Source organism: Crocodylus siamensis, chromosome 1, assembly GCF_052110815.1.
Source record: "Crocodylus siamensis isolate JL-2025a chromosome 1, ASM5211081v1, whole genome shotgun sequence".
Classification (NCBI taxonomy): Eukaryota; Metazoa; Chordata; order Crocodylia; family Crocodylidae; genus Crocodylus; species Crocodylus siamensis.
In genome coordinates, this window is record NC_143395.1 from 54888646 (window position 1) to 54910351 (window position 21706).

General features: G+C 43.1%; 1 protein-coding gene across 3 annotated transcripts in view; it reads left to right on the forward strand.

Moving 5' to 3' along the window:
• The window catches only part of ADGRB3 (adhesion G protein-coupled receptor B3), a 706322-nt gene that overhangs the window by 402670 nt on the left and 281946 nt on the right, over positions 1-21706 (forward strand). For all 3 annotated transcript variants that reach the window (XM_090034594.1, XM_090034587.1, XM_090034599.1), the window contains 2 exons: positions 4016-4162; positions 6058-6133. In XM_090034594.1, coding sequence (XP_089890720.1) covers positions 4016-4162; positions 6058-6133 — 223 coding nt within the window. The remainder of the gene's footprint in view (positions 1-4015; positions 4163-6057; positions 6134-21706) is intronic.

A 21706-nucleotide genomic window follows, 5' to 3' on the forward strand; every position in this document is an offset into this window, starting at 1 on the left:
AGTACTGTCTGGATTATGTAAAAAAATAAATAAACTACATGCATGGGGACTTTATATATATTAAGATAAATTGATTTTATTCCAGTGTGTTCTCCCTCACTTTTCCACTCCTGTTTCCTAAACAGCTCTTCTTTTTTGATCTTTCTTCCCTATTCTCTTTCCCATCTTATTCATTTTACAATTTATTTTTTTGCTGATATAGTCACTGAATATCATATGTATTTGGAACTATGTAAGCCTTTTGATTGTATCTTTGGTATTTTACATATATTTTCCCAATGAATATTATTATAACTGAAATACCTGCCACTGAATTTACTTTGGTGTTATTTTTTTCTCACAAGTTCAATGTTTAGGTTATGAAATTTTGCTTAAAAAATATGGATTATTTTTGTTTTCTTCTAAACAAAATGCTGACATCAGAGAGCTTGGGCATAAAAGCATGTGGTAATTTTCATTCAAGTACCAGTAATTGAAGTATCATTTCCTAATGCATATATACCATACAGAGTACACAACATAATATAGAGTGAATAAAATGTCATTCTATTTTATTCTCTGTGTTTGATACTTATGTAAGGAAATGACATTTGAGTTTCTGGCATGTGAATAACCTGGCACCTGAATTATATGCATTCTTCTCTAAATGGTTTTCTGATTTCAGTGCTCACATCACAGTGAACAATTATTTTTATGCTGCAAATTAAAATTTAGTCTGAAAGTAATGAAGCCTCATTTCACAATGGAAATGCAGATGGTCATGCTCCAAAATCTCTCAGTGATGAGTCATATATTAATATTCACTAAGAAATGAAATGTAGATTTGAAACTAAAATATAGTACAAATGAAAGAATGGTATATATAGAAGCAGAACCATTTTATATCATGCAGGCATCTCAGTATAGGCTGAACCAGAGGCCACAATCCATGATGTAGTTAGTTATTCCCACATCTGAGATGACTGTCATACTTTATATTAATGGGCACAATCTGTTGGTACGTTAACAAAATAGGTAAAAAATAACCATCTATACCAGGGATTGTCAATGAGGGATATGTGTGCCCTTGGGGGTACCTGAACCAGTCCTAGCAGGTATGCACAAGCAGGTGAGGATGGAGCACCACCGCCTCCCAGGAGCAGGGTCAGGGCAAGGCAAGAGCAGCAGTGCCCCTCTGTGGGGTGGAGAAGCTCACATGCAGCAGCTGCCACCACCATGCATCAGCCTGATGAGCTTCCCTGCCCCAGCCCTGCTCCTAGGAGGCATTGGCACTCCATCCCCACTTACCCGCATGATGTCCCTGCCTCCTTGCTCTGTTTCTGGCCATGCATCAGTCCCATTCAGCATTCCGGTGTGTGCTAAATGAGCGTGCCCCCCCCCTTGGTGTTTGGCCGTATGCTAACTGCCCCCCTCCCCGCCTGCTCAGCATCCAGCCACCACAGGTACTTTGACTAAAAAAGGTTGAAAAACCCTGATCTATACTGATTTTTAAAAGTAGTTTTTGTAGAACAAGAATCAGGCTTTTTGCTAATTGCACTTCCACAGCTGTTGCTCATGCAGTGCCTGCTTCCTAGCTAAGTAGAGGTTAAGATAATTTATAAATGAAACTTCAGGAAAATTTGTAGATGAACTGATAGATATTTTACAACTAAAATATACATTTAAAGTAGTCTAAAATGCTGATAGTATTCCACATATTTAATTTTGTAAAATAAATAGCCATGATTGTAATTTTGTTTTGTTGAAAATTAAAAAAATATTCCAATTAGGCTCCAACACAATGCATTTATGTAAGACTATTGTATTTAACATATTAAAATGTTAAAGGCATGTGATAAACATCCCGTGCATTTTATGCTCCAAATAATTCTGAAACACCTGAACTCTTCTTTCCTGTACACCCCCCAGAATTTTATAAGACAAAACAATCCTTTAGGGCTGTGCATTTATACGCCAAATTTCAACCCAGAGGGGATTGCAGCTAGCACTGTAAATGCGCTGATGATAGTTTTATAATGGAAAGCCTGAAAGAGCCTTAAGTACAGTCTCACTAATGTAATGCTATAATGCATAACCAGTCAAATTTGGAGCTAAAAGCCAGTTATCAAGTAATACTTTTGTAGAGCTAATATTGTTAACATCTTAATTTACCTCCTATTTTAGATCTGAATTACAGTTTACTTTAAGATGAAATCCACTTACAAGATGCATAATGGCTTTCTACTTTAATTTTGCTGTTGTGATTGGTTTTATAGTTGTCCAAATTATCTTTTTTTAACCCCTCTATGGAGCCCATTGCAGTGAAATCATTATGCAGATCACAATATAAACTCCATGTGCAAATTGTACCAATTATATTATCATAAATTGATTAGGAAAAGGTTTGCAAAGGAAATGAATATCAACACGGTTTACATTAGGAATGAAGCTAGTGCCTTCAGATTGTTTATCATCTCTCTGAATGTGCATAAAAGACTAGTAGCTCTGTCATGTCAGCTTCTTAAAAGTAGCCTGCATCCCACTAGAAACTGACAGTGTTGCCATGGAGTTGCACTCAGATGTCAAGGCAAAGATAAAACCAATTTCTAGGTAATAACTGCGTTATAAACAGAAAGTAAACTAAGATGGGTAAACAAAAAATCAAATGGCCTGTTATAATATTGGATACCTTCTGTATGTCTCTGCCCTTCCTTCTCAATCATGTTATAAATAGTCAGTTGGTGCTTTTCAATTAAAATACTTGTTTCATTAATATTTGATGGCAAAGAACTACCATTTTAAGGGAACAGGTCATCTGGTATATTCAATATTCTGCTTTGTGTGGATACAACACAGGTGTTTGTGTAATATATAAGTCTCTTAGATGGGTCTCCCCCCAAATATGATTGTGCCTGTGCAGAGGATAAAGACATTTATATTGCTTTATTTGCCTGAATCCAGGAGTTATGCTTCCCAAAGCAATTTGCAACATCCCCTTTCTTCTACTGTCATATTTAATCATTTTAGAATAAATTGCAAGGAAGACACAGGTCAGATATGTTTGTCCATGTGAATTTCAGGGCATGAGCTAATGTATTCAATAATCCACATGAAAAGAGTTTACATGACCTGACTGATGGAATCAATGCCATATTATTATTCCACAGTAAAATTAGGTAATATACTATATTTACTCAAATATAAGATGACCTTGAATATAAGATGACCCCCTAATAATTAGCTTATATAAATGGAGAATTTATAAATGTGTTACCATTTTCCAGATAGCTCTCTAATACTTAGACTGTATATCTTAAATCCTTCCCCCAGCTACAGCACAGGAAGCAGTGGTGGGGGTGGACGGTCAGGTGGGCCCCTTGCCCTCTGTCCTGCCCACATCTTCCCTCTGCAGCCTTCGTAGTCCCTGCCATCTGCACCCCCTACTCCCACCTCCCCTCTGCTCCTTCCCCACTCCTCCCAGTATGCCTCTTCCCCCTACCCACCTTAATGTCAGACACTGCGCAGAGCACAGCAGGTGGAAACTCAACCTTTTCCTGGCCATGCAGCACTTTTAGTGTGCTGATTGGCTGGGCAGGGAATACAGCAGTATCAATGCTCCTCATTGGCTGGTAAGAGCTGAGCTTCCAGTGCTATGAGGGATAGGGAGGAAGCCAGAAGCTGCAGAGGGGAAGTGGGAGGAAGGACACAGGAGGCTGCTGTGGGTCTGACTCTGACCCCAACCCAAGCTCAGGGTCAGAGTCAGAGCGGCAGCAGCCACCTGCTCCCCCCTTCATTTCATATATGAATGTATGATGAGGGGATTTTTCCCCATGCTGATTGGGGGTTAAAAACCTTATTTTATACTGGAGTAAATACAATATTCAAAATAAACTGTACGGCCCCAGTTAAAGTAATAAACTGGTTTTATTTTAACTGCATTATCATATGTTTGTTATTGTTTACCATTATGATCTCTTCATAATGCTCTGAAGTGTAAAACATGAGAGTTATCTGATTGTATTATTTCTTTTAATAGTGGCTAGTATTCAGAAGCTTCCTGCAGCATCTGTTCTAACAGACATCAATTTCCCAATGAAAGGCAGGAAAGGAATGGTTGACTGGGCGCGAAACTCAGAAGACAGGGTTGTCATTCCAAAAAATATCTTCACCCCTATGTCATCAGGTAAATAAGTACTGAGGCACAATATTATATTGAAAGAGAATTTTTGCTCATTAGATTAAGGAATCTAAGAATTGTTGTCCCATATGGCTACTTCTGAATATATTGATATTTCTTTTTAACAATCTCCAAAATGGATATTTTATTCTACTAATCCCCAAATTAATTTGGTGAGGCTTGACTTATATATTAAGAGATTTTTAAGGTCTTGTAGAAATTCAAAGTATTATCAGCTACATTGTCTTGCCTGCAGTTTGCAATATTCATGCATGTTAGCAACATGTGCTCATAGAAAATGAAAAGCTCAACATTATATTCTCTTGATTCTACTGTAGACAATTTCAGGGACATTTTCCTGTCACCACATTACAGCATCATAGAGACCGATCTTATTTCTATTGACTGATCTTATTTCCTCTCTAAATTGTTCATAGTGGTTCTAAGGCCAGTATGGAATATACTGTCCCACCCTAAACAACTATATTGCAGACTCACCTCCTACATGTTAAAAATGTCCCCTATAGGTATTTCAAAATGAAATACCAGTATACCATATTTACTCAAAAAGAAGACAATCTTGATTATAAAACAAACCCCCAGTAATTAGATTCTATATGTGGAAAAATAATAACTTTGTTATAATTTTCCAAACATAGAATGTAATTATTGGAGGTTTCCTTTGAATTTGTCCCCCTTCCACTGCTACAGCAGGGAAAATAAATCTGAGGGGTCAGGTAGCCCCTTTGCTGTTTGCTTCCCCCAAACTTATTTCCCCTGGCAGCCCCTCTCCTCTCTCCTTACTATCAGACCCTACTTTCCCTAGGCACAAAGAAGTGAGGAGCAAATCTGAAAACAATAACCTTGAAATTAAACATGGCTATAGTCATCTGTATATAATACCCAAATACTTAGTTAATCCAGACTTGATGCATATTATCTTTACTCCAGAAACACACTTTTGAGCATCACTTTGGCACCTATTACATGTGGTACAAACTATGCATGATATTAGTCCAAAAGCCAAAGGCTCATAATTTACCACATTGTTCAATGGGTTGGGCCCCAGCAGGCTCAACAGCATTTCAAGCTTCGGTGATCCCACAGCTTAGCACTGCTCAGTATGTGTACATACTTCAGATACTCTGCACCCCACAAAGGATCAATGTAGCCAGTTAGCCCCCCACACATGACTGGAACTGGGTGTTCATGTCACAAACCCTGAAATCCTTAAAAAGTTTATATGAAGCTGAGATGCAGGGCAACCTGGTTTGGCTTCACTTCATGGAGGGCGGGACTATACTAATCATATGTTCCAGGCTGGGACAATGTGGGACAGAGAGATTCTGAGTTAACGGTTTTGGGGTCCCATCTGGTAATATTTGTTAGGCATTTAAGGCTGGTGAAGAAACATGAATCTTTAGACAAGGAGAAGAAAGGCACAGTTCAGCTGTGGGAGTGAAGAGGAAGTTGAAATGTATTCAATGTAGTGACTAACCTTGACTTGAAATAGATTCGGTGCTGAGGGAGATTGAGCATAATAGATACTACTACATGTCTTATTCAGATGGGCTGTATTAACCTATCCTTGTGGTAGTTCCCATCAACACATCAAATGTAGCAATTTTGATTCCAAGGGAAAAGTGTCAGGGCTGGCTCTGGTCCTCCTGGTATTGGCCTGGTATTGCAGTACCTCCAGGCCTGGTGCCAGTTTTCTGAGGAGGAAACACACACCTGATTTTTCTTAAGAGCCAAAATAAAAAATATATATATAAATAAAATACCTACACATACCTATCCCTAGAGACATATGCTGACTAATGTATTGGTAAAGACAATATTTTAAAACATTGAAACTTTTTTGATTCAATTAATTTTTTGTTTGTTCTTTTTTTTTAAAGAACTAGATGAATCAACTGTATTTGTGCTTGGAGCAGTTTTGTACAAAAATCTGGAACTTATTTTGCCCACTTTAAGGTAAGAATTTATTTCAGCTTACACAATAGATTGCATTGCTTCAGAGGCATAACTCTAGGTCATGTCAAGATGAAAGCAGTCAACAAAGAACATGTGTGTTCATCATTTGCATTTTGCATCATCTTTAAAAATGTACATTTGCAATTCCTTTATGTATTGTGGGGTATGTGATGTCAGTAACCTGTAAATCCAATTGGTATACTGTAACCTGAGGGAAGACAAAAGTTTGCCTAACAGCTCCTGCAACCATAGAGATACCACAAAAATCCTCACCTCTTGTACATTTCCTGGCCCATCGTGGCTACAATAACACTCCAACTCTACTATGTAACTGTCATTTTATCTGAACTGTAGCTTGAGAAAAAAGTTTCCTTGTAAGTATGTCAACTGATGAACAGCTGTAAAATAATACTCAAGCTATGTGTACTTGGACTTAATACTGCTGTTCTCTAGTAGTGTACATACTCTAGCAAGGAAATAATCACTTGGTATACCAATAATGCTGGCCCTCATTTTCACAAAAGCCACTCTTCAAGTATGTTATCAATTATAATTGCATTAGGATGAGAGAGCCGGTTGCATTAAGATTAAGGAGCTTTCTGGGAAAGAAGAAATCCACGTATCTCTACAGTTCAAATATATCAGTCACCTCTTTAGGCCAATACAGGTACCTAAAAAGAGAGGAAGAGCTTATTTTACTCCTAGTCATGTAAAATAATCCCCTTGCATTACCTTTTCCTTCCCAGATCATCAGTTAAGACAGATTCTTGCTGCACAAGCATTAGCCCAACCTGTACAGTAGTTTCTACTGCTAGCTCTGTTGTTGTTGTTCAGTAAATTACTGTATATTGTATCAAAACAGATCTTAGTGAAGCAGGAATCCAGCACACCTCCTCTCACTTAGTCAAAGCTAATGGGGAAATCTTGACAAAAAACTGCAATATTTGAAGCAGGTTTATTCATAGATTCATAGACTGTAAGGCCAGAAGGGACCTCAGAAGATCATCAGGTACAGGCCCCTGCACCAAGCAGGAAAGACAACTGGGATCAGGTAACCTCAGCAAGGTGACTGTCCAGTCTCCCCTTGAAGATTTCCAGGGTAGGCAATTACACCACCTCTAGAGGGAACTTATTCCACAGCCTGGACACACTAACTGTGAAGAAGTTTTTCCTAATGTTGAACCTAAAATGGTCTTCCAGGAGTTTGTGGCCATTACTCCTGGTTTTCACCAAAAGTGCCCTTGTGAACAGCTGTTCACCGAGCCCTTGATGTATTCCCCTGATGTAGCAGTAAGCTGCTACCAAGTCCCCTCTCAGCCTTCTCTTTTTTAGGCTGAAGAATCCCAGGTCCCTCAGCCCTGCCTCGTATGGCTTGCTTGATAGAAGAATAATGTAATGTAATTTTCTTTCCCACAGTGGTAATCTTGGGGGGCAGGGGAGGAGGAGCGGAGGATGTGTGGAGCTTAAGAAGAAAAATGACTCCTAATGTAGTTCTAAGGTATTATGAAGCTACAGTGATTGGCCACAATGGGGGGGGGAAGGGGCGTGGTATGCACAGTGGTACATAACACAATTATCTCCTGTGTCCCAAGGAACCTTATTTGTCCAAGGGTCTTCTTCAAGCAACAAACAATCTACCATCTCAGGAAGCATTTTTAAGGACTCATATACTTTTGGCACTGCTTAAATAGTAAAATTTAATGTTCTAAAACATTGGTGAGCATCTTTGGTTTGACGTGCCAGTTCCTAAAATAAACCAGGAAGGAGGAAGTGGTTATAACAGCTGTATCCCTTTATTACATAGTCTGAGAAACAGAGAGAAATGGCTAAAATATTTAGGACTCCCTAGCAAACCTTAGGGACAATGACAGCCACAGAAAAAATGTGGAAGTGGTCACATATCTCTCAAACTTGTATTTTGTAAGCAGCAATCAATGATCATGCACTTCTAGCTCCATAATGTAAGTTTAGTGAAAACAAGTCTGGATCATTGAAGCCAGTTTTTTCTGCCTATTCAAAGCCATTTAAAGTGTTTCTTCCATCTATGGAAACTTGTTATTTTTCACCTTTTTCTGCTCCCATTAAATTTATAGTTAAACTAAATAGCTAGATTTCTTGGAGGAAGCCCTAAACATACAGCAAATAGGGCATTGTGAAGTATGAAGGGAATAGAGCTCTTTATATTCATTTTTTGCCTTTGTCATTTAAGACGTTCAACTGGTTGACCTCTGAACATATCAGCCTCCCATAGAAAGTGGTTATGTGAGCTGCCAGACCTACATGGCTTGGTAAACTAAATATATTGAATCATAAATAAAAGCTTTGGAAGTTCACATACAAAGAAATAATACCTCCCTATTCCTTCTAAAGTATTTGGTATAACTTGAATGAACTCGTGAGCTGATTTTGAATGTTGATGCAAATTGTATGAAAGTAGCAATGTCGATTGTGTTTGTGAATCAGGAATAAAAGCCATGATTCATTTTGTGGTATAATATTACTGCACATTTTCTAGTGAGTGAGTGTGTGTGTGTGTGTATATATATAAACCTTTCTAAATTACAGCAATAATACCTTATATACATCATTGCACCTCATCAATATTTATACTGAAATGAGACTGCTGATACATATGCAATTTAGATCTATCAACTAATCAGGTAATGAAGTGTTTGGGATTTTTTTGCCTATGGAAACCACATTCATAATTTGATCTCATGACCTCAAGATATAACAAACAACAAAGGTACAACAGCTCTAAATTGTTCTAATGCAATGTTCATTCAGATACAACTCCAATTCTGAAAGAAAAACCCTTTAATGCTTTGTGCTGAATAACTTCATCCATTACACTCTTTCCAAAAAAAACCCCAAACCAAAATCTGAGCTGAAACATACATTAAACTGCAATGAAAAATAGAACAATTCTTATTTAATGAAATGGAAATCAAGTAGTTTATGCCAATTTAGGATCTGGTTATTACCTCCAGAATGAAGTGAAGGATGCTATCCTCATTGTGCGGTGGTCACCAAACAGCGGATCCCAATCAACTGGTCAATCCCAGAGCCTCTGACAGTCGATCTCAGTCAGCATGTGCTCAGCCACCCCAGACTGAGATTGACTGTCAGAGGGTCCAGATCAGGAGTGGCTGAGATGTAGACTGGGAGTGGTAGTGGAATCCATGTGGCTGGGCTGAGCTGCACCCCCTGCCACCAGGGCTGGGTGGGGAAATCTCCCTCCAAACCCTAGTGCCCTGTGATGAGGGAGGGAGGGAGGGGGTGGGGTGGGGTGGGGTGGGGCAGGGGCAGGGGCAGGGGCAGGGGCCCCAGCCAGGCCAGTGGAGGCTCAAAGCCTGGGCAATCCACCTAGGCGTGCGGGGGGCGGGGGGTTGCTGCCGCTGCACACACCCCTGTAGACACCTGGGAGCCATGTGCCCTCCAGATATGTGTGCAGGCTAGAGGCAGCAGCCACTTCACATAGGGCTTTGCACCCTGAGCCCTGCACACAGATCAGGGGGAACATGTGTCCTCCAGGCCTCCATCAGGGTGCATGCAGTGGCAGGAGCCCACTGTGTGCCTGGATGAGCCACCCAGGCTTCAAGCCTCCCCCAGCCTGGCCAGAGCCCCACTCATCTGGTGGCAGGGGGTACGAGGGCATAGGCAACAGGGTCACAAGGCAGCCCAGCCACGGGCTTCAGGTGGCTGCAGCAGGGGTAGGGAGGGGCATGTGCAGTAGTGAGATGGGGAGTAGAGCAGGGGTCAATGCTGTAAAGCCAGGGTGGGAGCAGGATGGAGCCATGAGTGGCTCATCTGGGGGGCATGGGGCAGGGGGGATATGCAGCCCAGGAGGGCACAGGGGTTGCATGCCCCTAGATCTGCATGTGGGATGGGGCAGGCTGGGGACAGGGAGGTACATTGCTCAGCTCTTTGGCTCTGTGGTGGCAGCAGTGCTGGGAGGGAGTGGGGGCGCTATGGTGAATTTTTGGGAGCCCGCCCCATAGTGCAGCCACTGCATGCTGCCCTGACTCTAGCCCACCATGCCCTGCTCTGCATGCAGATCCAGGGGTATATACACCCCTGTGCCCTCTCAGGCAGCACTCCCCCTTAGTCTCTACACCCCCCACCCCAGATGAGCCGATTGTCCCATGGCCCTGGCATGCCGGCCCCTACTCCACTCCCCCCTCACCACTGTGGGGTGGGGGGGAAGATCAAGGCCCCAGCTGTGAGGGGGTGGGACACAGGCAGGAAAACGGGCTGGGGAGGGTGGGGGAGAAGCTGAGGCCTGGAAAGCATGTGTCCCCCAGGCCTCTGCTTGTCTCACCACCCAGCTTCTGCCATGCCCCTCCTCCTACTGCCCTTCCCCCACAGACTTACCTGCTGGGGGGGTGTATCCCCAAATAATGTTTTATCCCTCCACCTCGATCTGCCCCCCTTCTCTGCCCACAGACCGACCTGCGGGGGGTTGGTTGGTGGGGTAGACCTTTGAGGAGGTAGATCTTGGGTTGCTTTTTAATTTAAAAAATGTATCTCCTACCCAAAAAGGTTGGCAACCACTGCCATAGTGAAATGTTGCTTGAGCCTTATTGCTTGAATGTTAAAGCAGAAGTTGCAACCTTCTGACTAGTGGAGCTTGGAGTGAGTTATTTTTGTGTGATTAGGTTTTAAATAAAAAACCTGCCTGGTACTGTAATTGCATTCTCCTTACTATTTACATGCATTGTATTTATTCATTTGTATTAAGTTGAACTGTGAAAGCCTTACTCATATTGAGTCATGCCTTCCTTCTTGAACACATTGGTGCTGCTTGGATTCAAAGTGTTATTCATCATGAACAAGGGGAATACAGTCTGCCTTTATATAACTACTGGAAGTGGGGTAAATAAGTACAATATAGCTTAGGAATCCTGTTGGATATGTGGTCTACAATGCATTGTGCTAAATAATATGGCTGCTGCTGCTGCCAAAAAAATGTAAACAGTGAAAATAAAGTTAAGCAAAGAAAGAGATCAAAATCTAAGTCGAAGCAGGAAGCCATGTGTGGTACCTCCAAAGGCCACCTTATTTGGACTCATCTCTATGAGCAGGAACATGCATTTCCCAAAGGACAAACAGGAGTGGCTGCTGCTACTTGTCCCTTGGGAACACCCATGCCATGTGAGCTCTGGCACATGGCACGTTGCTTTAGGTCAGGTAGGGGAGACTGGTGCCAGCAACTGTGCTGCAACCAGCAGCCTTGCCTGGGGACCTGGAAGCCTCTGGGAGCTGCAGCCATGGCAATCCTGTAGCAAGGAGCCTGGCCAATAGCCAGAGCATAGCTCTCGCCAGCCAGGCTCCAGTAGTGGGCAACATATGCTGCTGCCATGTGTGCTGTCCCACTTTTTTCAGGTGCAGGTTTTTTTCACCCCAGGATCTCTTAGGGTCAAACTACCCCCTGCCCCTATCCCCACCCCCACCCCGCACTGCAAATTAGCAGCACAGGGAATGTCTGCATGCAGCATGTGGCACTGCAGACAGGTCTGCAGCATTGCATACTGCACATCCATGCTTGTCTGGATGTGCCCCAACAGCTTGACAAAGGAAGTAACTTCTACTGGTTAAGGCTGTACTTAGGAAACCTTACCAATAACCCTAGAGAGTTCTGTCAAGCTCTGATGAGGCTTTAGATGAAAGGAAAAATAAACATTTAATTGTATGAAATCAATTTAATTGTTTCTGTAAAACTATAATACAAATTATTATAGAATAATAGTAGTAGAAAGCAATATTTAAATGGCACTCCTTAAGTCAGCACTAAAAGTTAAGTGAATATTAGTATCATCATAAGAGAATTACTTGGGGCTTATGAAAAAGAAAATGAATTTATATCAGTATGTCTTTGGAAGCAGATTTTCAAAGAATTATTCAGTGACAGATATTTGCAACATTTGCTGTTCTCTATTCATGGTTTTTATACTCATCTGTCTCACTCAAGCAATTATAAATGTAATTCTTTTTTTTTGTCCAAAAAAATGCTGCTAAATAGGGGAAGGTGAGTGGATGTGTCAGAAGACTGGTAGTATGGAATGATATTTTCACTTGGGGTAAGACACAAGTCAAAAAGCCCAAGACTGAAGCAATTCAGTCTTTGCAGGTTAGTCTAAAATGCAAAAATTAAACCGAGAAACAAGTGGACACACATTTACCTTTGATTTAGGAAATGCAATCACATGCCTGCAGTGGCATGGGCCAGAAGCCAGGGGGAGGGGTCGCTAGAGCAGGGCTCTTGGGCACTTCCTCTTCCTGCTGCCCCAAGGACTCTGGGATTTGCAGTCCAGCATCACAGAAGGAGGACTCTTCAGGGTTGCTTATCACTTCATTTTCCTGCTTCCAGGTGCATGCAGGATTTGTAGTCCACAGTCACAGCCAGCAGGACAGCTCTGTACTCGGGGGGAAAGGAAGGATAACCAGGGGAAGTTACCTACTCCCTGGCCCTAGACCCCAGCCAGGGTTTGTCTGAAGGAGGGAGGGCAGTCCCTGTCTATCTCCCCCTCCCCCACACAACTGTTTTCTGCTGAAGCAGACAGCACAACCCAGCTCAGGTCTGGAAAGCATGCTGGGATGCTGGGGGACTCTGGTTTAACTTGGACCAGAAAGGGATCTGGGGGCAGAAGTTTCATAAACTGGCTTGACTCAAATCAGTAAAGTCTGATACTACATTCAATCAAGTTTCTCGCAAACCAATTTCAGCCATTCTGAAACTGGTTAATGTACACTGAACTGCTGTTCTGTTACAGGTTTAATTCAGTTTCTGAGGACTTAAACCAGTTTTGTGTCACTTCTATCCCTAGCCATATAGATTTCTGATTTAAATAAATCCCAGACTTGTAGTGATTGAAATCATGTAACAGTGAAATATGAAAATGCAAAGATGTACCTTCACTTGTAAAAAGAAAGCAGTTTAAATCATATTAAAGAAACCCACCTGATTTGGTAGTGATAGTGATAGTCATAGTAGTAGTATATTTACATATTTTGTTAAAACAATACAGTCATATGAACAATAAAAATATGCATAATATTATAATAGTGTAACTCTGGCTGTGGTGCTACCCACGGCCACGGCCCAGTTTCTGGGATTCTGGGGTGCCAATAAGCCAGGTCCCACCCCGACTACAGACTGGGAGCCACCACTTAGTGGAGTGCTCTTATGTGGTTCTCCCCACACCAGATCACACACTGAATGACTATTTACAAGAATTTATTATTTACAATAACAACTAAGAAATTAGCAGGTTCAACATCACATACATAACAAAAAAAGTTTAGTAGACCCAATAATAGTCTACACTAATAAATAAAAGAAAGTACTTACTATATAGAAGGCAAAAAAAGATTAATTAACTTTAACACTCAGGCAACTAATAACAGGCATATACACCTAATCAGCAGAAACTCCACAGAATCGCTGTGCCAGCAGCAAAGTAATCAACTGTGTAATGGCTACAGTTGAGCACCTGGCGGAGCTGTGCTCACTCTGCCTCAGAAAAGAAATTGCAATGCTGCCATCTGGTCTGAAAGTGGAGTTGTCTGTCAGGACCTCAGGTGCAGCTGCTCTGGAGATGGGTTTCTTTCCTCTGCCCAGTCTTTCCTTAGTGCCTACAAACAATCACACCATCACCTAAAGCAGCTACCCTGTGTTTGACACCTGGAATCCCCCTTCTCTGCTGTACTTTATTGAGCTTTCTGCTAGACCTCCCACAAAGCCACAATTTCTCTTTGCTTCCGTTAACCCTCCCAGAGAATCTTCCCTAGCTACCCTTTTCCCTGATTCCCTCCCAGTGGATCCCTTCACACTGTGAACTTAAGGGGGTGGGGGGCGGTGACTGTTTGCACCAACCCTGCTCTGTTAGCAAAGACTATCAAGTGATCCTGGGCACTCAGTAGCTTATAGCTCCTCTGCCTTCAGTAGTAGCTCTCCTACAAACAATTCATCTGGCAGCAGCCCTCTCAGAAGTAAACCTTCTGGCCACAGCCCTTAGCTACCCTCTCAGACCCACTCCCAGGCTTCCCACCCCAGTTACAGCTGTCCAATCATGTGCATGCTCTGCAGCTTTTAGCTCCAAGCTGGTTATTCCGGCTGCTACACCTATGTGGGCTCCCTGCTGCAGATCCTCTTCCCAACAGTGTGAATCCCTGATTGGGCTTGCAAGCCCTGAGAAAACCCTCCAGCACCTTTACAATGCATTTGTATAGTTTGAGGTATAATTTCTGCAAACAATAAGAATTTCCATTCTACCAGTTCACACAAAATTAAAACAAATACAAAAATAGATCATCTATTGCTAATACAAAAATAGATAAAATGAAGCTGTGTACAATAAAGTAAAATAAATTGGAGAATTCTATTCGATTTTGGCCATTATTCTTTGTGCAAGTAACCTGTCCTATGCTCCTAAGGAATATAGGACAGGCTGAGTATAGGACAGGCTCTGCATTGTTAGAGAGAGACTAAATTGTTTTTTTCTTCAGTAGCCTAGTATTTAAAATTTTCCACTGATGGCAAAATCCATGTTCCACCTGTTTCTTAAAAAAAATAAACAAGACTACAAATAATGATTTAAGGCATCTCTCATTCTCCTGCAAGAACATATTTTGTCCAAATATGGGGTCCGACACCATTTGCTCATTACAATGCAGATCTCATACACGTGAATCACAGTCTAAGGTCTCTTGTTATTTTAGTTTTGAACCACAGATAGGTAGGTTTCTAGGCCAAAGGAGAAATTTATTAATCTCAAAAAGGGGAAGTTCAAGAGTCTCACCTTCTGTGTATCTGTATGTATGCCAGCATCTTTAAATCATAAACTTACATCTCATTTTACATGCAAGGGAAATGTTGAGTCAGTGATTTCCAGTGCATTTCTCAGGCCATTTGTCTGGAGGAGAACATAGATGTTATTTAACCATCCAAACAAGGGCTTATTTGGAAAAGGAGGAACTTCTAAAACACACTTTCTAGGGTAGCTGGTAGGCATAAAAGATTTACTAATTATTCAGTAGTTTAGAACATTTAATTGAGCTATGATGCTCACATTAATCAGTTTCAGTGCTCACGAGCCAGATGCCAGCCAGGGCTCCTTAGGCAGAGGGCAGGACCGGGTTTATTCCCTCTCTCCCCAGCGTCCAATGGAAGGGGCTTATTTTGTAGCCCAAATCAGGGAGAGAGCAGCAGTGGCAGCTGGGGTGGGCAGACCTTGCTGTGGTCCCCTGGGGGCAGAGAGGGGAATAACCTTCCTCCCTCTTCCTCAGGGACCAGGTCGGCCAGCGTCTGGCCACGCCTGGCCATGCCATGCAGCAGTGAGGAGGAGCACCCAGCAGACCTGGCTCAGGTCCCTCTCAGTGGGAAAGGGAGGGGGAAATTTCATAGATTTCATTAACATTATGGCTAGAAGGGAACACGTAATATCATTGGGTCCAGCCCCCTGCCCAAGGGGCAGGAAGTCTCCTAGGGTCAAAGAATCCCAGCAAGATAGGCATCCAAATGTTTCTTGTAAGTGTCCAGAGTAGGTGCTTGCACCACCTCTGTGGGAGTCTACTCCAGACCTTGGGGGCTCGGACATAAAGAAGATTTTCCTTATGTCCAGTCTAAAATGGTCTTCCAGGACTTTGTGACCATTGGAATTTGTCTTCCCCTGTGGTGAACAGGCATTCCCCCAGATCCTAATGCACATCCCTTACATACTTATAGGCTGCCGCCAAGTCACCCCTGAGCCTACACTTCTCCAGGCTGAAAACTCCCATGGCTCTCAGCATCTCTTCATAAGACATGCTGTCCTCTGATCCTCTTGTCCTCTGATCATGCACATGGCTCTCCTCTGGACTCTTTGAAGCTTCTCCACATCCTTTCTGAATTGTGGAGCCCAGAATTGGATGCAGTACTCCAGCTGTGGCCTCACCAGGGCTGAGTACAGTGGGAGGATGACTTCCTGAGTCTTGCTTGAGATGCATCAGAAGATGCAGGCCAGAGTTGTGTTCACTTTGCTGAATCACATTGGTGGCTAATGTAGATCTTGTGGTTAATCATGACCCTCAAGTCTCTTTTGGTTATGGTGCTAGTGAGTGTACCAATCCTATAAGTGGGAGGTGTTTTTTTTTCTTGATGTGGAGCATCTTGCATTTCTCCATATTGAATACCATCAGGTTTTCATCCACCCACCTTGTGAGAGCTTATCAAGGTTGGCCTGGATCGCCAGCCTATACTCAAATGTGGACACTCTTTCCCATAGTTTGGTGTCATCAGTAAACTTAACCCATCTGCTTTTGACAGTAGAGTCCATAAATACATAAATACATAATAAATACATTAAAGAGTACAGGTCCAAGAACAGAGCCTTGGGGGACACCACTGGTCACTGTGTGCCATGTTGATTCAATTCTGTCAACTACCACTCTCTGGGCCCGACCTCAGAGCTGGTTCCCCAGCCATCGAACTGTAGGGTAATCAAGGCCACAGTTCCCCAATTTCTCCAGGAGGACATCATGGAACACCAGGTCAAAGGCTTTTTTTAAAGTCTATGTATATGATAGCAACCTCTTCCCATTTGTCCATGTGATGCATCACCTGGTCATAGAAGGAAAGGAGATTGGTCAAGCAAGACCTACCCACAACACACTCATGCTGGCTATCCCTCAGAATGTTGCCTTCCATTAGCCTGTTGATAATGGTTTATTTGATAATTTTTTTCAAGATCTTACCAGGGATTGAGGTCAAACTGATTGGTCTGTAGTTTCCTGGGTCTTACTTCTTCCCTTTCATGAAGACAGGCAGCACACTGAGCCTCTTCCAGTGTTCGGGTACTTCGCCCAAGTGCCATGACTTCTCAAGTATCCTTGCCTGTGTCCACACTATGATGTCTGCCAGTTCCTTTAGTACTTTTGGGTGCAATCTATCTGGACCAGCTGATTTATGGGTGTCCAGCCTCTCAAGGTGTTGCCTCACAAGAGCTACGTCAATGGTGGGAGAATATTCACCCTCTGCCTGGTCATCCTGCATCTTGTCAGGCAGGGTGGTCCCTTTGGGTTGGTGAAAGACTGATGCAAAGTAATTATTAAGCAGATTGGCTTTTTCCAGGGTGTTGGTAGTCAGCTGCCTCATTTGGTTTAGTAGGGGCCCAACGTTGCCCTTGCTTCTTTTTCCGACTTCCCACATAGCTGAAGAAGGACTTTTTATTGTCCTTGATTTATGCAGCCCTACCTGTCAAATCATGGCCTGTCAGGACCTCGACAACAAGTCTCCTGAGCTTATGAAAGTTAGCTTTCCTAAAGTTGAGGACTTCTGCATTGCTGACTGACTTGCCAGCTTTGAGATGGATAGTGAAAATGATCAACTTGTGGTCACTGTATTCCAGCTTCCCTTTGATTCTTAGATCCCCAGAACCAGGTCCAGCAGTGTCTTACCTCTTGTTGGCCCATCACCTTCTTGATACAGGTATAGCTCATTCATGCATGTGAGGAAACTTTGTGACCGATCAGATTTCATAGACTTCATAGACAGTAGGGCTGGAAAGGACCTTGGAAGATCATTGAGTCCAGCTCCCTGACCCAGGGGCAGGAGGTCAGCAGGGATCATAAGATCCCATCAAGATAAACATCCAAATGTCTCTTAAAGATGTTCAAAGTAGGTGCTTGAACCACCTCCAGTGGCAGTCTATTCCAAACCTTGGGGGCTTGGACAGTAAAGAAGTTCTTCCCTATGCCCAGCCTGAAATGGTCATGGAGGAGTTTGTGACCATTCGATCTTGTCATCCCTTGGGGTGCTCTGGTGAACAGATGTTCCCCCAGATCCTGGTGAGCATCCCTGATAAACTTATAGGTTAAGCCATCAGATCACCCCTGAGTCTGTGCTTTTCCAGGCTGAAGAGTCCCATGGCTCTCAGCCTCTCATCTTAAGGTCTGTTTTCTTGACCTCTTATCATGTGCATGGCTCTTCTCTGCACTCTCTCCAGCTTCTCCACATCGTTTTTGAATTGTGGAGCCCAAAACTGAATGCAGTACTCCAGCTGCAGCCTCACCAAGGCTGAGTACAACAGGAGAATGACATCCTGGGATTTGCTTGAGAAGCATCTATGAATGCAAGCCAGCATTTTGCTTGCTTTACTAGCTGCAGCATCACACTGATGTCTCATGTTCATCTTGTGGTCAATCATGATCCCCCAGTCCCTTTCGTCTGTAGTGCTACCCAGCGTAGCCCTATAAGCCTATAAGCATGCTGCAAGTTTTCTTCCTAAGGTACATTCCCAACCTTACATTTTTCAGTGATAAACACCATCAGGTTCTCATCTGCCCATTTTCTGAGCCTGTCAAGGTCAGCCTGGATCATCCTCCTGTCCTCAGGTGTGGACACTTTACCCCAAAGTTTGGTGTCATCGGCAAACTTGGCCAGTCCATTTCTGATGCAATGTCCACATGAAGATGTTGAATAGTATAGGTCCCAGGACAGCTGAGGACAAGCTGTAGTGCCCCCCAGCTACTGGCCTGAGCAACCACAGGCATGTGCCCACATTGCGTCAGTCCACAAGGAAGGTCTGTGCTGTTACAAATTGATTCAACCTAGGCAGGTTAGACAAAAGTGCAAAGATTGAATTAATTCAGGCTCTGACTTTTCGATTGTCTGTCTGTGGCAGTGCACTGTTGGTGCCTGCCACTTTAAGGGCTGAGCCAAACAGTCAGCAGGTGCTTGATTATGGCTGCCATTTTAGAACTCTTGTTGCCTATATAACTAGAGCAGTTCACTGCTGGCAGCTCAGGCAGAAACATCGCCTAGCTGAGCTGCAGCAGGAACAATCTTGGAGGTAAGGGCAGGAGCTTATGGGGATGGTTTGGAGGCTCCTGGTCCTGGGCATGACCTAAAACTGCACCATGTGGGAAGGGTGGCCTGGTGGGGCTCCTGGTGGCGTGGGAGTCCTCAGAAAATGCCAGGCCAATTACCTCCCTGGTGAAAGGTGAGGAAGGGCACCTTAACCCCAGCCCCCATCTTCGGGTGGGTTTTGGAGGCAGCTGGGGAAGTAGTAGAGGCCAGGTATGTCCATGAGTAGGCGAATGAACCTAGCAGGGATATGAGGTCCCAGAGACCCCAGAGGGGGTTATATGGAGAACCCTGCACAGAGTAGGGCTGAAGTGCGAGTAGGCCTGAAGGGCTTTGCGTGTGAGGGGGCTGACTGGGGCTGAAGTCAGACTAGGTCTGAAGGACAGCCCAAGGGGTGCACTGAGTAGGGTTGAATGAGAGTAAACTCTCATTAGAGTTAGAGGATAGCTTTAGGTTAGATATTAGGAAGAACTACTTCACTGTAAGGGTGACCAGAGCCCGGAATGGGCTTCCCAGAGAGATGGTGCTCTCACCTTCCCTGGAAATCTTCAAGAGGAGACTGGATAGGCACCTGGCTGGGGTCTTATGACCCCTGCCACCCCCAGTGCTCCTTCCTGCCCATGGCAGGGGGTTGGACTAGATGATCTGTCTAGGTCCCTTCCAACTCATTGATTCTATAATTCTATGATTGAAGGACAGCTCAAGGGCCAGCCCTATGAGAAGTTGTGCCCAGTGAGAGGCTTAGGGCAGAATTAGCCCAGGGTTTGGCATAAAGGCGGGACATGTAGAGTAGGGGAACTTGCAGGAACCAAAGGTTCTGCGTGCCAAGGCCAGTATGGGAGTAATGAAGCATGATGGCCCAAGAGGGGCTGCTCAAGAAGGGGAAGGACAGTGGAGTATGACCCATTAACAGGCAGTATGCCAGAGGCCCCTGTGAGAGAGGGGTGGAGTGGAAGAGGCCTCTTGTGAGACGGGAGGTGGTCTGAATGTGTGTGTGTCTGGAGCCCAACTTTGGACTCAGTTCTTCCGGTCTCAGACTGGGAGTAATATTAATCTGGATGCCATCTGAGAAGCTTTGACTATGGTGTAGGGGAGGAACAGAGCTGCAGATAGTACCCCTAGCATTGGGGCAATAATGGACAGTCTCCTGCATTATACCAACAGTTTATGAAAACAACAAAGACGTGGCAGGTGTAACTAGGCAAATTGCCCATAGAAACAGGTGGGTGGGCGGCAGGAGATCTGGCACTGAGCTTGCCCCTTGTTACACTCTCCTTAGCCCCATAGGTCAGTTCAGGTGATTTGTTAAGCTGGAGACAGAGTGCTCAAACCTTTCTAAAATATTAATTTCCTTAAGCATATATATGGCATTTACATAATACATGATGATATTGTGATGAGCAATAATTCTGTTTGCTTGGGATAACCTTGCTCCTATCATTGCCTCTCTTCAGTAACATGATTAACATGATTTCATTGTTCCAAGGGAAAAAAAAAACCCCTGCATTCTATATGACATAAATATTCTGTTATCTATGTACTAAATGCAGCTTACCTATAAATGTTTTGATGCCACAAGTGGATTTTTTGAAATGCTATTATAAATTCACATCTGAAAATAGATCTAAGGTCTTTGGACATTGGGAGCATCTCCCCATGAATGGGATTGTGTGTTTCCCTGGAGAAAGACCACAGTGGTATAATGTGTATCACTGCTACCTGTCCTCAGGGAACACCTGTGTCACGCATGCTCTGGGCTCCTGGGGCCCTCTGGGAGCTGCCATCATGGAGGTCCTGCAGCAAGAAGCTGGCCAGCAGCAAGAGTGTGGGTTCAGCTGACCAAGCTCTGGTTTTGGGTGGCACGCACTGCTGCCATATGCACTGCCCTGCTTTTTTTAGGGGCAGTATCTTTTTAACCTTGGGATCTCCCCTGTATGTAAGGCATGTAAGGTGTGTGGGTCTATGGCATGGCATACTGCACATTCACGCATGTCTGGACATGCCCTAGGATTCGTCCTCAGTGGTACATTGCTCTGAACAGCCAATAGACCTATATTACATATATTTCTCTGATATTTTTCTCTTCACTAAGATGAATTTTGGCATGCTTGGTATGTATTGCTGACTCATTGAACTCTGCCTTTCATCCAGTGTTCACTTGTTTCCTGTTTCACATATTTTTACTATGACTAGATTCTCATTAAACAAAAGTTTTAAAGAATAATGTCACTCTTTAGTTATGTACAGGGAATGTGCAGAAATATATTAAATACTTTATATGTGTATAAAGATTGGATCTATAAAATTATAAACCCAATATTGGACACAGCCAGGAAACATTAATCAGTCACAGTGTTTGACTAAATATAAATTATTAATCACTTATGTAAACTGAGCAAATCTGGTGTACTATTTAGAGGCTAGTAAACCAGTTTTGTCATTTGTAGATATGTAGAAGAAAATCAGTATGTCCTGAAATTTTGGGGTTGTTTTCCTTTAAATTACATCATGCATTTAAAATATGCTTTCTACAAAATGCATGCAGAATTGACAAAAATACTCATATTAACAATCTCAGTAGCTTCACAATTCTATCTCTACATAGTGCATTTAAAAATTGCCTATTACTCTTATGTGATAGTGCTAAAGAAGTACATTACTGTCAAAAGGTATATAGATTTGTCTTAATCTAGAGTGTTACCAAAATCAAAAAGTCAGAGGTTAACCAA